Source organism: Wickerhamomyces ciferrii, contig 00203 (genome assembly GCF_000313485.1).
Source record: "Wickerhamomyces ciferrii WGS project CAIF00000000 data, strain NRRL Y-1031 F-60-10, contig 00203, whole genome shotgun sequence".
NCBI lineage: Eukaryota > Fungi > Ascomycota > Saccharomycetes > Phaffomycetales > Wickerhamomycetaceae > Hansenula > Hansenula ciferrii.
Genome location: NW_011887537.1, coordinates 14,048 through 29,606, shown reverse-complemented (window position 1 = coordinate 29,606; position 15,559 = coordinate 14,048). Strand labels below are relative to the sequence as shown.

General features: G+C 28.9%; 10 protein-coding genes across 10 annotated transcripts; 3 read left to right on the top strand and 7 right to left on the bottom strand.

The window, feature by feature from the left end:
- Positions 1-355: 355 nt before the first annotated feature.
- On the top strand, positions 356-1,054 carry RRP40 (exosome non-catalytic core subunit RRP40; the record flags this gene model as incomplete). The annotated part of the gene is made up of 1 exon (XM_011274225.1): positions 356-1,054. The coding sequence occupies one exon, from the start codon at positions 356-358 to the stop codon at positions 1,052-1,054; it is 699 nt and encodes a 232-aa protein (XP_011272527.1).
- Positions 1,055-1,094: 40 nt separating this feature from the next.
- Positions 1,095-3,734, bottom strand: FIG4 (phosphatidylinositol-3,5-bisphosphate 5-phosphatase; the record flags this gene model as incomplete). Its single annotated transcript, XM_011274224.1, has 1 exon — positions 1,095-3,734. One exon carries the CDS (start codon positions 3,732-3,734, stop codon positions 1,095-1,097), a length of 2,640 nt encoding a protein of 879 aa, XP_011272526.1.
- A 196-nt stretch (positions 3,735-3,930) lies between these two features.
- On the top strand, positions 3,931-6,108 carry PPM2 (tRNA methyltransferase PPM2; the record flags this gene model as incomplete). Its single annotated transcript, XM_011274223.1, has 1 exon — positions 3,931-6,108. The coding sequence occupies one exon, from the start codon at positions 3,931-3,933 to the stop codon at positions 6,106-6,108; it is 2,178 nt and encodes a 725-aa protein (XP_011272525.1).
- Positions 6,109-6,911: 803 nt separating this feature from the next.
- Positions 6,912-8,066, bottom strand: BN7_5188 (uncharacterized protein; the record flags this gene model as incomplete). The annotated part of the gene is made up of 1 exon (XM_011274222.1): positions 6,912-8,066. The coding sequence occupies one exon, from the start codon at positions 8,064-8,066 to the stop codon at positions 6,912-6,914; it is 1,155 nt and encodes a 384-aa protein (XP_011272524.1).
- A 601-nt stretch (positions 8,067-8,667) lies between these two features.
- Positions 8,668-9,450, bottom strand: BN7_5187 (uncharacterized protein; the record flags this gene model as incomplete). The annotated part of the gene is made up of 1 exon (XM_011274221.1): positions 8,668-9,450. The coding sequence occupies one exon, from the start codon at positions 9,448-9,450 to the stop codon at positions 8,668-8,670; it is 783 nt and encodes a 260-aa protein (XP_011272523.1).
- Positions 9,451-9,985: 535 nt separating this feature from the next.
- MCD1 (kleisin alpha) lies at positions 9,986-11,659 on the bottom strand (the record flags this gene model as incomplete). The annotated part of the gene is made up of 1 exon (XM_011274220.1): positions 9,986-11,659. The coding sequence occupies one exon, from the start codon at positions 11,657-11,659 to the stop codon at positions 9,986-9,988; it is 1,674 nt and encodes a 557-aa protein (XP_011272522.1).
- A 502-nt stretch (positions 11,660-12,161) lies between these two features.
- BN7_5185 (uncharacterized protein) lies at positions 12,162-12,533 on the bottom strand (the record flags this gene model as incomplete). Its single annotated transcript, XM_011274219.1, has 1 exon — positions 12,162-12,533. The coding sequence occupies one exon, from the start codon at positions 12,531-12,533 to the stop codon at positions 12,162-12,164; it is 372 nt and encodes a 123-aa protein (XP_011272521.1).
- Positions 12,534-12,708: 175 nt separating this feature from the next.
- Positions 12,709-13,387, top strand: BN7_5184 (uncharacterized protein; the record flags this gene model as incomplete). The annotated part of the gene is made up of 2 exons (XM_011274218.1): positions 12,709-12,724; positions 13,035-13,387. 2 exons carry the CDS (start codon positions 12,709-12,711, stop codon positions 13,385-13,387), a joined length of 369 nt encoding a protein of 122 aa, XP_011272520.1.
- Positions 13,388-13,746: 359 nt separating this feature from the next.
- On the bottom strand, positions 13,747-14,109 carry BN7_5183 (uncharacterized protein; the record flags this gene model as incomplete). Its single annotated transcript, XM_011274217.1, has 1 exon — positions 13,747-14,109. The coding sequence occupies one exon, from the start codon at positions 14,107-14,109 to the stop codon at positions 13,747-13,749; it is 363 nt and encodes a 120-aa protein (XP_011272519.1).
- Positions 14,110-14,549: 440 nt separating this feature from the next.
- BN7_5182 (uncharacterized protein) lies at positions 14,550-14,870 on the bottom strand (the record flags this gene model as incomplete). Its single annotated transcript, XM_011274216.1, has 1 exon — positions 14,550-14,870. One exon carries the CDS (start codon positions 14,868-14,870, stop codon positions 14,550-14,552), a length of 321 nt encoding a protein of 106 aa, XP_011272518.1.
- Between the last annotated feature and the right edge of the window lie 689 nt (positions 14,871-15,559).

Here is a 15,559-nt window from a genome sequence, read left to right as displayed (position 1 = left end):
GTTTAGAAGTAGTCATGGTCGGAAATCGTAATATTCACGTGATCAAAAGTACAAATTCCGACTCATAATATAAAATTTCAATTAAACATAGTGATATAATGAATGAACCAACATTTAAATAACCCAAATCATAGAAGGTATAGATAGCTAAATACTCACCAAAATATAACCTTCATTTCTTACAAGATTGTTGTCTTTCTGTTTAAAGTGATTTGAATTTGAATTTAATAAAATCAATTCGCGAACTTGTCTTCATAATAAAAATTTAATTTGACGTATATAAAGATTTCAATTAATACATAGACAGATCAAAGCATTATAAAACTTATACAATACCAATCAAATAAACATTACAATGGCACAACTCATAATACCAGGTGATGATCTCCCATCCCATTCAACAGATCAAAACTCACAACTAATAATAGGACCAGGTATTTATGTTAATCCAATAAATAAATCAATAATACCAATAAATTCAGGTTTATTAAATCATCAAGCAAATTCATTGTATATAGAATCAAATTCTCGTCGTTATATACCACAACAAAATGATTTTGTTATTGGGAAAGTTATTGGATCTTTTGGTGATGTTTTTAAAGTTTCTTTATCAAATTTTTCAAATTCAGTTTCTTTATCAAGTATGGCTTTCCCAAATGCTACAAAGAAAAATAGACCAAATATTAAGAATGGGAATTTAGTTTATGCAAGAGTATCAAATGCAAATAAAGAAATTGATACAGAATTAGAATGTATTGATCCAACAACGGGGAAAGATGGTGGATTTGGTTTATTAGAAGGTGGTTATCTATTAGAAGTTTCTTTATCATTTGCAAGATTTTTATTATTTAATCCTCAATGTCAGATATTAAATGAATTAGTTAAAAAATGTAAATTTGAAATTGCAATTGGTTGTAATGGATTAATTTGGATCAAGAGTGATGAATTAAAATATACTTTAGCTTTATCAAAATGTTTAGAAAAAGCTCAATTTTTAAAACAAGATGAATTGAATAAAGTTTTCAATTCTACATTTAAAGAATTAGGATTATAATATATATATATATAAACGTTCATTTCATTTCATTATTTGTTCATTGTTGTAGATTAATCATTGATTCATAAAATTCATAATCTTTTGAATTTATCTTGGGTAAATTTAATAAATTATTATATTCTAAAGATTCTTTTGTTTCAATTTCCTTTTTATTATTTGATGTTGGTAGTACATTTAATTCTTGATTACATGATTCTGAATAAATCTTTAAATTTGAGAAACTAACTTCAATATTTTGATTTATTGAATCATAAATTCCATTTTTATTATCATCAGCTGTTGATTGGAAACTTGGTGTAGAAATTGATGAGTTTGTTAATGATGGAGTTATATAATCTTCTTGAGTTAAAATATTACCAAAAATATAATCTTGTTCTTTAGCTTTAGTAATTTCAATTTCTTTTTTAAATTTATTTGATGATAAACTTAATTCATTCAATTGTTGACGTGTAACTAAAAATTCAAGATTTTTAGAAGAATTTAAATTTTTCCCATCTGAATCATCATTATTTTTCAAATTTGCTCTTTTACGTCTTTGTAATTCTAATTTTTTCAATTTATAATTAATTGAAGTTTGTTTTCTAGATTTAAAAGGTGATATATTAAAAGCTTCTTCTAAATTTTGTGAAGGTGAAATGTATCTTAATGTTGAATTCATATTAATTTCAAATAATTTTTCAAAAAATGTTAATTTTCTTGGTACATAATATTCATTCCAATAATTATCGAAAAATCCTTGATAAGGTTCTAATCTTTCTTCATCTTCGTTATCATTATCATCAAATTTTAAATCATAATATTCATTAAATTTAATTAAATTTGAATCTGTCCACCAATGTGTATAACTTCTTTTAAATTTATGTGAAGTTAATGATTGAATATTATGTAAATAATAATCTGTATTTAAATCCCATAACATTGGTTTACCCTTTTCCCAAACATAATTCCCCAAAAATAAATTTATAGCTTCTTGTCTTTGTGCATCAATAAATGAATTACTATAAAATCTTTTGATACTTTCAATCATATCTCTTGAATGTGATGACCATTGATTAATTTTACGATAAGTTTCCATGGTATTAACTAAATGTGAACCACCATATTGTAATGCAATTGTATCACCATGATCATGAAACATTTCAGTTAATATATTAACAACATCTGAATCATAATCAATGAAAACATCATCAATTATACCCAAGGCAAATAATTGATAACCTAATGCTTTTTTACCAATGACAAATTGTGCAGCATTTGTACGATCTAAACAATCAATACAATTTGTACGACAAATACCTTCTTGTAAATTTGTACCTTTAAAATTTGAACCATTATGGAAAATACCAGTTTTTTGTAAAGTTTGATCTGCATATGTTTCCAAGAATTCTATAACATCTTGGCCATCAGATTTTGATGCTCTACTCATATCCCAACTTGTATAATTCAATTTATTATCCTCTGGTAAAAATTTGTTCAAATAATTAATACATTCTTCAAATTCTTTTAATAACTTGGTTTCTCTTGGATTTCTTTCTTTAACTTTAATTAAATTTAAAATTAATATTGGACAATCATATCTCTTAAATAAATCATCAAAATGTAATGCAGCAGAGCTATAAAATGGATCAACAATATCAATTTCAATTGGAGGTTTAGCTAATTTTAGATTTGTACCTTCTTGAGACCAAAATAATGGAATTGAACCTCTATGTTGAACATATGAGGTATACCTTGGATTATTATAAAATCCCATTTTACTATCATGGAAACTTGTAGTTAATAAATCTGAAACAATTTGTTCAGTTTCAACTTCATTTGCAACATTACCTTGGTTATTAACACCTCTTTTCAAAAATCTTGCACCAGCAAAATGATGAGATCTTCTAGCAATAACTGTTATATAAATTTTTTTATCAAATATAGAAACATTTGCCTGGTCAATGAAACCATGAATTATAGGTTGAAACCAATCATATATTCTATCATAAGTTTGCATTATGGGTTTCAATAAGGAACTATTCCATATAAACATTTCATTATATTGATCATGGAATTTACCATTACTAGGGAATCCATAAGCTTTTCTCTTTTCTCTCAAGATGTTTCTTTGTAAAGTATTTGTTAAATCATAAGTATAACTGAAATAAAAAGTTTTAGAAAGATCTAAATTTGCAAAAGTTGCAAGAAATCTTGCCTCTTCACTATAATTATCAGGTTTCCTATAATTATTTGATATTGGAATCAATTCAGTATCATCAATATGATAGATATAATGACCACCTAAAATAGCAATGGGAGATCTTTTCGTAACAACACATAGATAATAACAATCAGTAAATCGTATGAAACCTAACAATCCAAACCCTGTAAGTCTTTTCATAAGTCCTTCTTCACTAGTTTCCTCTAATTTGGAAAGCACATCCATAATTTCCTTTCTTGTGAAAAACACATTATCCTCCACAATTGATAACTCTTCCTTCGGAGTAGTCAAATCGATCTCTAGCACCCTAAACATTGTTTCTCTCCCATTACTACCAACGATATAAACCCTTGTACTTGTCTCATAAATGGTGTATTTCTGAAGTATAAGCTTTCTAGATTTATTGGATGCATTCTGGAGTATGGGCACTGGTGGTGCAGGGGCTTCTAAGGGGACTTGGACCTGATCCTTGTCCATGGTATCTTGCTGTCTCCTTCTAATTCTCCTTTGATTCTGTTGATTTCTGGTGAAGTTTCCCTTTAATTCCCTTTTAATTCTTTTTAAATTCCTTTTATTGTTTACATTTCAATTTCCACAGCGCTTAATTTTGTTTATCAGTTGGTGTCTGGGTGAATTGGCCCGGTGACCTCATCGCATATAAATTTTATTTTCAATGGGTATTAAATATAAAGTATTTCAATGGGTATTAAATCAAATCTTGGAGATTACTTTGGTTTATTCAAAGAAATATCAGGTTGGAAGAATGTCTGAAGTCATCAACCCACCAAAAGTGGAACTCACAGAGAAACAACGCAGAAAATTGGAAAAAGATGAACGTAGAAAGAAATTTGCAGATACCACTATTCAAGGTACAAATGATTATTCAATTGTTTCCAAGAGATCTGTTGAAAAATTATATACTCAAAAACTAGATCAAGATTTTGGTATATCAACTCCAGAATATTTTAAACATTTTGTTAAAAAAGTTCCAAGAAGATCTCCTGCTATTAATAGAGGTTATTGGACTCGTATGGAAGCTATTAAACAATCAACTTTAAAAATTATTCAAAATTCTTTAAATCAAGGTAAAAAAATCACTATAATTAATCTTGGTGCTGGTTATGATCCATTAGCTTTCCAATTCTTAGATTCCAGAAATCCAGATAATTCAACTCATGAGGGGAAAGTTTCATTTATTGATGTTGATTATCCAGATTTAAATAAAATGAAAGTACAAATGATTAATAATTCTTCTGAAATTAAAGACATAATTGGTAAAGAAACTGAATCTAAATCGTCAATTGAAGGTGTTGAATTACAAACTTCAAATTATACAGTATTATCATGTGATTTGAAAAACATTGAATTATTCCTTAAACAATTGAATGCATTAAATTTAAATGATGATCAAATAACTAAAATTTACATTGCAGAAGTTTCTATCGCATACATGGCACCTGAATTTGCAGATAAAGTCATTAGTGCAACTTCAAATTTACCAGATTCACATTTCTTATGTCTTGAACAAATTTTACCAGCTGGTCAATATCAAGGTTTTGCAAGAACGATGCTTTTCCATTTTAATAAGCTAAATTCACCATTAAAATCAGTGGAAACTTACCCAACTATAACAAAACAAATTGAAAGATTTGAAAAATCTGGTTATACTTCAGTTGGTGCTATTGATTTAATGGGATTTTGGAGATCATTACCCAAATCATTACATAAACAGATTGATCAAGTTGAAGCATTTGATGAATTAGAAGAATTTATTCATTTTTGTCAACATTATTTGATTTTACATGCTTCAAATTCATCCAAAAGTCTTTATGATAAAGAACCTGAATTAATCCCAATTAAACAAGATTCAAATTTCAATAAAAATTTCAAATTAATACCTAAGAATCAAGATTTAGAAAGAAAATTCCCAGCAGTTACAGTTTCCCCTGATCATAATGAAATCTTATTAAATGGTGGTGCTTCAATTTCAAGATTAAATTCAACACTTATAGCTTCTAAGAAAGATAATACACCAATTTTCAATAATCCAACCATAATACCATCACCAAGAATGACACATACTTTGAATACACTTAATAATAATAACAACGAGGGAAAATATTTATTAGTTGGTGGTAGACATGCTCCAGGTAAAGAATTATCAGATTCATGGATCTTGGAACAAAAAAATGATAATCAATATGAATGGAAAGAAATCGAATCATTACCATCTTCAAGATCAAGGCATTCAACTTTCCAAACTAACAATGAAACTTATATTTATGGTGGGAATTTCGAATCTGAACCTTTTATAAGATTTAATGGAACTAATTGGGAAACAATAACTACACAAGGTTCAATTACAAGTAAAAAATCATCAGCATTAGCATTTAACGGATCTAAAGGTATAATTATTGGTGGATTAAATTCTGAAGGTGGTATAACAAATACTTTACATACATTCACAATTGACCAAGATAATAATACTATCAAGACAGAATTATTATTCGAACATCCATTATTATCAAGATATAGTGCCAAAGCTCAATTCATATCAGAAGATGAAATCTTATTATTTGGTGGTGTAAGTGATTACATTCTTTATGATCAATTTAATACAATTATAAAAATTAACTTAAAAAATTTGGAAATTACAAGTATCAAAATCCCAGATGAAATTTGGGAAAATTTCCCAATGCTTGTTGGATTTGAATTAATTAAATTTCAAAATTCATTAATTTGTATTGGTGGTGGTGAAGTTTGTTATTCATTTGGTTCTATTTGGAATGATATATTAATCATTGGAGATGACGAAATACCGGACTTTAAACTTCAACAAAATAGTATATAGATTAATTATAGAATAGTAATATAGACATCCTTAACAAAATCAAGTAGATATTAACAAATAACCAAAAAAATTGATATATAATTCATAATTGTGGGAGCAAAAAGAAAAAAAAATAGAACTCCTCATGGGGGGCTCGAACCCCCGACATTTCGGTTAACTTCCGCTAAGAAATGAATGTTCCCTAGTTTGACTGTAAAAGCCGAACGCTCTACCAACTGAGCTAACAAGGACGAGTTCTGATGTTTGAAAATGGGGTGTTTTCCGAGTTAGCTAAATATTGCTTAGTAATTGCTGAGTAAGCGTGATTCAAATCTACTTAAAATCTTGCATGATTCAACTTATGTATAAGTTAATCGAATTGAAAAAAAATAGTTGATGGTTTATGAATAAGAGCCATCAAAGTCATACCCAGGACAGGATTTGAACCTGCAATCTCCTGATTCGTAGTCAGACGCGATAACCATTTCGCCACCCGGGAGCTTGCTTGTTTGTGTACTGTTAAATGAAGGATCACCTCTTGTATTTTAGCAAATCTTTGATTAGTAATGGCTTCGTCATCACATATATATCATATATATACATATATTATACTATGCTACAACTTACAAGTATGATTTGGGCTACTTGTCATTAGATTAGTGATATTCAACGGCCTTGCTGTTTATCTGGGTACTATATGAGATTGACATCTCTCTCGTTACGTATATTTATACAACAATTTAAACAATTTAGCACCCATAGAACGAAACAATATTTGGCGTATATATTAAATAGATCATGATGACGTCTATACAATTCATGGATCAGGACTCAAGAATCTCCTCATAGCTAGGTAATGAATCTGATGACGAACAATTATTTGATAAATCTAATCTATATCCAACTTGAACAAAGTCAGATATATTTGAATCTGGATGAATTCTAACACTAGATTCTTTAAAATATGATGGTCTTCTAGCAACATTTTCAACAATATTGAGATGTTTGTTTATCAATAACTCTTGTACATAAAGAAACCAATCATGAAAATCTTTTTTCAAAACTTGCATTAACATGTCTTTTGGGCTTCTTAATACATAGAAAGTCCTTATAAATGAACCAGTTGAATTAATTGGTTTGATAATTTTTTTATAATGACTATCTTCAATGCCATCAGCTGCTGTATTGATGAGAAAGAAAACCTCATTTGGATTTTTCAAATACAATTCATCATGATGTAAATAATTATTTGCATTAAATACATTCCCATTTCCATCAACATCAACAGCAGTATGATGATGTACTTTAGGCACAACTTTTATCAATGTATAGCTTTCCCATATATGGTTTTCAATTTTGGATTTATATAAATTAATCATATGGATCATTTTAGAAAGGTTTTCATTTATATACAGATTCATTGCTGAAGCAGAATTGAACATAATGTATAAAGGTTCTTGTTCACGATGATCATTGGTATTTGTTATTCTTTGATCCATTGAATGATTCATTTTAAAATTCAAATCAGCTATAACATCATCTAATGTTATATCTTTTTTTTTATAAATCATGGTACTAAAATGAGTACTTATTAAATCCATGAACTCGATTTTTCTTTCAGACCAATTATTTGACTCAAATTTAGGTGTGAAATAAAGAAGACATCTTTCATAACCAGATAAATTGAAACAAACTATATCAAATAATTGATCCACTTTGAAAGATGGTGTGAGTTTATTATTCATAATTAATGAACAAAATTTTTTGGATTCACAACGAACAATTCCATAATTTTTTAAAAGACCTTTACATGGCGAACAATGCATTTCAAATTGCTCTTCAAATTCTTCAATGGTTAAAGTTTGGAAATACTCTATAGCTTCATTAAAAGATATATCAGATTCCATTTCATCATTATTTGGGGTTTGAGTTGAAGTTTCTTGATTACCATTTATAAATGAGCTTAACCATTCAAACATCTTGTACCAATTTCTTAACAGTTAACTGAAATGAAACTTATAATGGAACAAAACCGAGAAGTTGAAGTGCAGTTTTCAAATCATTTTAAAATGATTCTTTACCGAGAAATATAAAAAGTTCGCAACGAATTTGGTATAAAATTCTCATTTTCAAATAATAAACAGTTGGGTATAAAACATGGGTATTAAATTTTTTTTTCAGTATATTAAATAGATCAAGATGACGTCTATCTCATGGATCATGGCTCAAGAATCTCCTCATAGCTAGGTAATGAATCTGGCGACGAACAATCATTTGATAAATCTAATCTATATCCAACTTGAACAAATTCAGATATATTTGAGTCTGGATGAATCCTAACATTAGGTTCTCTAAAATATGATGGTCTTCTATAAACATTCTCAGCAATATTGAGATGTTTGTTTATCAGTAACTCTTGTATATAAAAAAACCAATCATGAAAATCTTCTTTCAAAACTTGAAGTAACATTTCTTTCGGGCTTCTTAATTCATAGTACGTCCTATTAATTGAGCCAGTTGAATTAATTGGTTTGATAATTTTTTTATAATGACTATATTCAATTCCGTCAGCTGCTGTATTTATGAAAAAAAAAGCTCATTCGGGCTATTGAAATCTAATTCATCATGTTGTAAATAATCATTTGTATCAAATACATTATCACCAGCAGCAGCACAATGGTGATGTAGTTTAGGAACAACTTTTATTAACGTATAACTTTCCCAAATATGATTTTCAATTCTAGATTTATATAAATTAATCATACGGATCATTTTAGAAAGGTTTTCATTTTGGTAAAGGTTCATAGCTGAAGCAGCATTGTACATAATGTATAAAGGTTCTTGTCCACGATGATCATTCAAAATTGTTATTCTTTGATTGATTGAATGATTCATTTTAAAATTCAAATCAGCTATAACATCATCTAATGTTATATTTTTCTTTTTAATAATCATGATGTTAAGATAAAGACCTATATGATCCATAAATTTGATTTTTCTTTCAGACCAATCTGATTGATATTTAGGTCTGAAACAAAGTAGGCATCTTTCATAACCAGATGAATTAAAACAAACTATATCAAATAATTGATTCACTTTGAAAGATGGTGAAACTTTATTATTTATAATTAATGAACAAAATTTTTTGGATTCACAACGAACAATTCCATAATTTTTTAAAAGACCTTTAGATGGCAAACAATACATTTCAAATTGTTCTTCAAATTCTTCAATAGTTAAAGTTTTGAAATATTCTATAGCCTCATAAAAAGATATATCCAATTGAATTCCATCATTATTTGGGGTTTGAGTTGTAGTTTCTTTATATTTACCATCTAGAAATGAGCTTAACCACTTAAACATCTTGTACCAATTTCTTAGCAGTGAACTGAATAGAATTATGAGTTCATTCTCGAGCAAAAACTAGAATTAAAGTTGAATTGAGGTTCTGAAATCATTTCAAAATCATTCTTTACCGAGAAATCATGGAATTTTCACACCAAATTTGGTATAAAGTTCTCATTTTCAATAATAAACAGTTGGGTATAAAACATGGGTATTAAATATAAGCTTATACGCTGGCCGTCGCGAAAACTGAGAAAATCAATGTAATTACTCGATTGAAAGGTGGTTCTCATTAGAAATGACATATTGTATCCGGTTTTAACCTAGTCTACAACTTCTTAATTTAAATAATTGAATTACTGTATACCAAAACTTTATATTACCAGAATTAATCCAAAACTATACACTGAAAAAAAAACTTCACTAAATAAAATAAAACAAAAAATTAAACCAAATAACAAAAAATGTATAACACAATCTGTAAAATATTAGAAAATCAATCATAAAGAACTAAAAGAAAACCAAATCAATAATTAATAGTCAAATTAATAACTTATAAGAATTTTTGAAATAAATTTGGTCTTGAATCAACTTGAATTTCACCAAATAATTCATTTTGTTTTAATTCAATTGAATCTGAAGTTCCTAAAACTAATAATTCAAAGAAAACTCTTGTTGCTTCACTTTTTGGTAATTTTGATAAAGGTTCATTTGATTCAACATTTGTTTTAACAATTTCTGAAAATGAACTTGATTGATTATCTGATAATTGATCTCTTAATTGTGATGAGATTTTAATTGTTGATTCAGAAATACCATCTTTTGAACTTGAACTGAAATCATCGATTGGATTTTCTTCTTCAAGTTGTTGTTCTTCAAGTTGTTGTTGTAATTCCTCTTCATTCTCTTCAATTGGTGCTAATTGATCATCTTCTGGTTGTTTATCATCATGGAAATCAAAATCAAAATCCATACCATTATCAAAATCAAAATCAGTATTCTCTTGTTCTGTAGTTTCTTTGTTAATTGTAGTTGTTTCTTCTTCTGAATGTTCTAATTCTGGTACTTCATCATCTGCAGGTGGTGAATTAACTTTTTGACGTTTTGAACGTAATAAATTTTCAGCAATATCATTTTGAATATAATTATTATTTAATAATAGGTCAAGATAAGTTCTTTTAGTATTCAAATCTAATTCATGGGTTTGTTCATCATCATTTGAAACAATACCACTTGTATTATTAAAAGTATTGATTGGTAATTCAATTGAAGAATCTTCCACAATTTTCTTATAACCAGCTAAATTTGTTGATCTTGGTTTTCTTTGTTTCTTTGTTGGAGTTTTAGGTTGTTCATTTTCATCGATTAATTCTTGAGATTTAGAAATTTCTTCATTTTGTAAATTATTGATTTCATCACCTAAATCAAAACCTAAATCAAAATCATCATTATTTGCTTCTAAAGTTGATAAATTTGGATCATTACCAGCATCTCTACCAACTTCAATAGATTCATCAGCTTGATCATAATTTTTATCACCACTAAAATCAAAATCGAAACCTAAATCAATATCATCATTTTTTTCATATTCTTGATCATAATCATCATTTTGTTGTTCTTGTTGATCATTTTTTTGAACTTCATCATTTAATTCAAAATTCAAATCAATATCTAAATCATCTTGACCTGGTTCTAAATCATCCAATTCATCAAATTTATTTCTAGGAATTTCAATTGAATCATCAAAATCTTGATTTGTTATAGCTTGAGAATGGCCAAAAAAATCTGAATTTCTTGGATTTAAATTCTCATTATCATCAAGATTTAAAGGTTCTTGATAAAGTAAATCTGATTGAGTAATTGTATCTTGTAAAATTAATTGATTAACTGATGGAACAATAGTGGCATTTGCAGGTAAAGTAACAGTATTTGCACTTGATTTAAAAGCTGATTTCAATTTCAAAAGAGCATCAGAGACATCATCTAATAAATACTTGGCTTTTCTTGAGTAAATTCTAACAACACCATATAATAATTGACCTGAAAGTCTAAGCGCTAAAGCCTCAGATTCATCATTTTGTGAAGATGCATTTGCAATAGCTTTTGTAGATTGAATAATATTTGATTGTAAAAATTGGTTCTTGGATAACTTTCTTTCCAAATTAGCAGCTAACCAGACTTGAGCCAATGGACCTTCTTTAGATAAAAGGTTTTCTGAATAAAACATGATTTAAATATCAAGGAGATATAAAAAAACCCTTATAATAGGATAAGTCAACTTCAAAGCAAGCAAAAAGAAAGCAGGAAAAAAAAGGTAGCAAATATAAAATATGTAGCAGTTGGTTTATCTATATTACAAAAGCAATGATCCACTTCCTGATCTCTCTGAATGTTTTAGTTTGATATTTTGATCTTGTTTGTTGTTTTGTGGATTTGATTAATACCTTCTTTTTTTTTATGTTTCATTTTAAAAAACCCGTCGCGTTTCTGCCATTTCCACGGGTAAGAATTTCCGAATCGGGACGTCAGCCAACGCGTTTTTCAATTAACAATGAAAAATTAAAGAAAAGAAGTGCAAAGTGTTAATTTTGGAGGTTTAAAGTGAGTGTTTGAGGCTTTAAAGAGTGTGAGTGAGTATAGAAAGGATTTCTATGTAGTGGTGCTTTTACTACGAGTTTTCAGCTACAAAAATGGGCAATTTAGCATATAATTTTATTAAATAACGGTTATTATGGGTCATCATTAAGGGAAGGATCTAGATTCCTCATCAAAGGATATTTATCTATTGGTTTTGGTCTCACACACTCATCAAACATTGGATGTCCATCGATAACATGGAATAATGGAACGGGTTCAAGAATGGTTCCTCTCTGGTCATTGAAGACATGGCAAGTTAGAATAGTATTAGCATGTCTCTTATAGCACCTAAAGAAAACAGCAGTAGTTTTTGATTCTTCACTGGTGATGAAGTTGAAAGTCAATACTTCATTTAAGTCTAGTCCTACTGTGCAGTTTGCAGTTTCTTCGTGTGAAGCTAAACATCTGACAAAATTGATGTATCTATTTTGATCCGCAGAGGATGAAGCTCTTCCAGTATTCATGGTTGTGATAATTCAAAACTAGAAACTAAGTGCACTAATTAAAACTACTACTTGGGTGAATCGATGCTTTTGGATATGGGAAGTTACTATTTATATAAATAAATAACAGCTGGGTATATAGATTTGTAAATAACTACCCATATAATGTTAGTCATCACACGAATTGTAATTCATAATGATTTTCAAATTAAGTATAGTAAAAAAAACGTCCTTAATTGTTGAGTCATTTCCAAATTGTAAATCTCATATCATACTCTCTATATAATCGCAAGATTGTCACCTGTCACTGGCCCAAGAGGTTTGAAGGTGGATATCTATCCTTCTTTTTTTATACAGCTTGTACTGCAAAACCAAAAGCCAAGACTAAGGAGATAATTTGACACAATTATTAATTTCAACTTCAAAAAGGCAAATTGAATATGAACTACTTCACACTACTGTTTCTGTTTGATCTTACACTTGGAGTTTCTTGTTGGAATGTTGTATTCTCCAATCAAACAGGATATTATCAATATTTAAATTTTGCTAGATGTTTAACTGCAAATGCGCCTTCTTCAAACACAACGGTTGGTTTAGATCCAAGTGGTTTCTTATTCTTCAATATCAATACAACAAATCCTGATCACTCAACTTATGTTTTCAGAAGATGTCGGAGAGAATATGCAGAATCAATACTAGCTGTATGTGGTAAGAATGGAAGTCGAAATAGAACAATGATTAATGCAACTCATATTTCCAATGTTCAAAATGGTTCAGACTTATTTTTAAATTGTGCTAAACCAATCCCAACTGAGCTAAAAGATGAAATAGCTAAAAAATATAAACTGTTAAGCCACTATACATTATTGTCCTAGAAATAAATAATTTGATACTTATTAACTAAAGTAGTATACTGAACATAATGTGGGTGTAAAGTATGTCAACATCTTACAATGTGCATGGCCTGCTTTTTTATTGCACTCCAGTAGCTTACTACTTATTACATAAATACTAGTTATGTTTTCTGATCAAATCCGTTATCAGAATACATTGAGATTTTTGTTTTACTTAGACACTTGTGTAGTATAACTTCAGCTTTGTATGCTTAATCTTCTATATACCGATACATTGAATGAGATCAAAAATTTCTCATTAAAATCAAGCAACAGTTTACCAGTAAGGCCAATATTAGCACTTTTGATTTTGACTGATTTCAACATAATATGGGTCATCATTAAGAGAGTGAAGAATCTAGATTTTTCATCAAAGGAAATTTATCTATTAGTTCTGGTCTCACACACTCATCAAACATTGGATGTCCATCGATAACATGAAATAATGGAACGGGTTCAAGAATGGTTCCTCTCTGGTCATTGAAGACATGGCAAGTTAGAATGGTATTAGCATGTCTCTTATAGCACCTAAAGAAAACAGCAGTAGTTTTTGATTCTTCACTAGTGATGAAGTTGAAAGTCAAGATTTCATTCAAGTCTAATCCAACTGTGCAATTTGCAGTTTCTTTATGTGAAGCTAGACATCTAACAAAATTTATGTATTTATTTTGATCATCAGTGGTTGAAGCTATTCCATAATTCATGATGGTGATAATCAATTACTTCAATAACAAAAAATAGCTATAGTTTATCTTAAGCCTCACTGACTGAAAGTTGGAAGAAAGAATTTTTAATAATTTTACAATCACTTTTGAGTATGAAAAACAACAACTGGTCCTTACTCGTTATCGAAATACATTGAGTTTTTTGTTTTACCTTAGACGCCTGTGTAGTAGTTTGTTGGTACGTGACAGTATATACCAGCACTTTACAAAATATTCTTTCAATTCAAATTTTTATGCTTAATCTTCTATATACCTATACATTGAATTCGATCAAAATTTTCTCACTGGATCAAGAAACGGTTGACCAGGAAGGACAATATTAGCACTGTTATTTGTGACTGACCTCAACATACTTATGGGACACCATTAAGAGAATAAACAATCAACGACTTTATATCAGTTTCCAAGCCCATCAAGATTCAAATTGGTCTTGGTTTCCGACACTCGTCAAACATTGGATGGCCTTCTAGGACTTGTTGAATTGGAACTGGTTCAAGAATGGTTTTTTTCTGATCATTCATGACATGGTGAGTTAAAACATTGGTTGCATGCTTGAGATAACATCTGTAGAAAACAGCATCAGTTTGGTCAATTTCATTAGTTATGAAATTAAGAGTCAATATTCCATCTGAGTCTAAACCAATTGTACAATTTGAAGTTTCTTCATGAGCAGCTAAACATCTAATAAGATTGATGTATTGATGTTGATTATTAGTGATTGGAACTATTTCAAAACTCATGATTGTGATGATTCAAAACCAGAACCCAATGGTATGTGCTATATCATTGAAATCACTATTTGAATTAGAATAAAACTACGTTTCAATGTGGAATATCACTTTAGTAAATAAATACAATTCGATAATTGAATTTGAAAAATCCACCATGTTAATGTTTAGTCATCGGAAAAATCAAGGATCTGAGGATCTGAGCTTTGAAGTCGTTGTGATTTTCAAAACAAACTTATGCTTCTTTACTGAGCAGTGAAAATTATTCTCCTGGATTGTTATACTAATACGTTCAGATTGCGTTCAGATCATAAATCGCATATCAATATGCTCTTTATATAATCGCAAGACTTTTCGCAAAATATTCTCTTCGTGTAATCAAGCATATAATTCTGAAAGATCAACATCTAGATTCTACAGATGATCAAAAAATCAAGATTCAATTAAAGCCAAGATAATCAAGAGCCAAGATCAAAGGGACGTTTTGACACAATTATGGTTGTTGAATGAATTTTTATCCAGGTTCAATGTTCGTTTCTTCCAATATGTCGAGCCCTTTTTGAAACATTAAACACACTTTGAAAAGTTTCTATAGACTTGCTATACCATCAATATCAGGATTCATGTATGTCTAGCAAAGATATACCATAGAAAGGCTATATACGATCGCCAAATAGAAGAGGGTACGTCATACAGTGTGT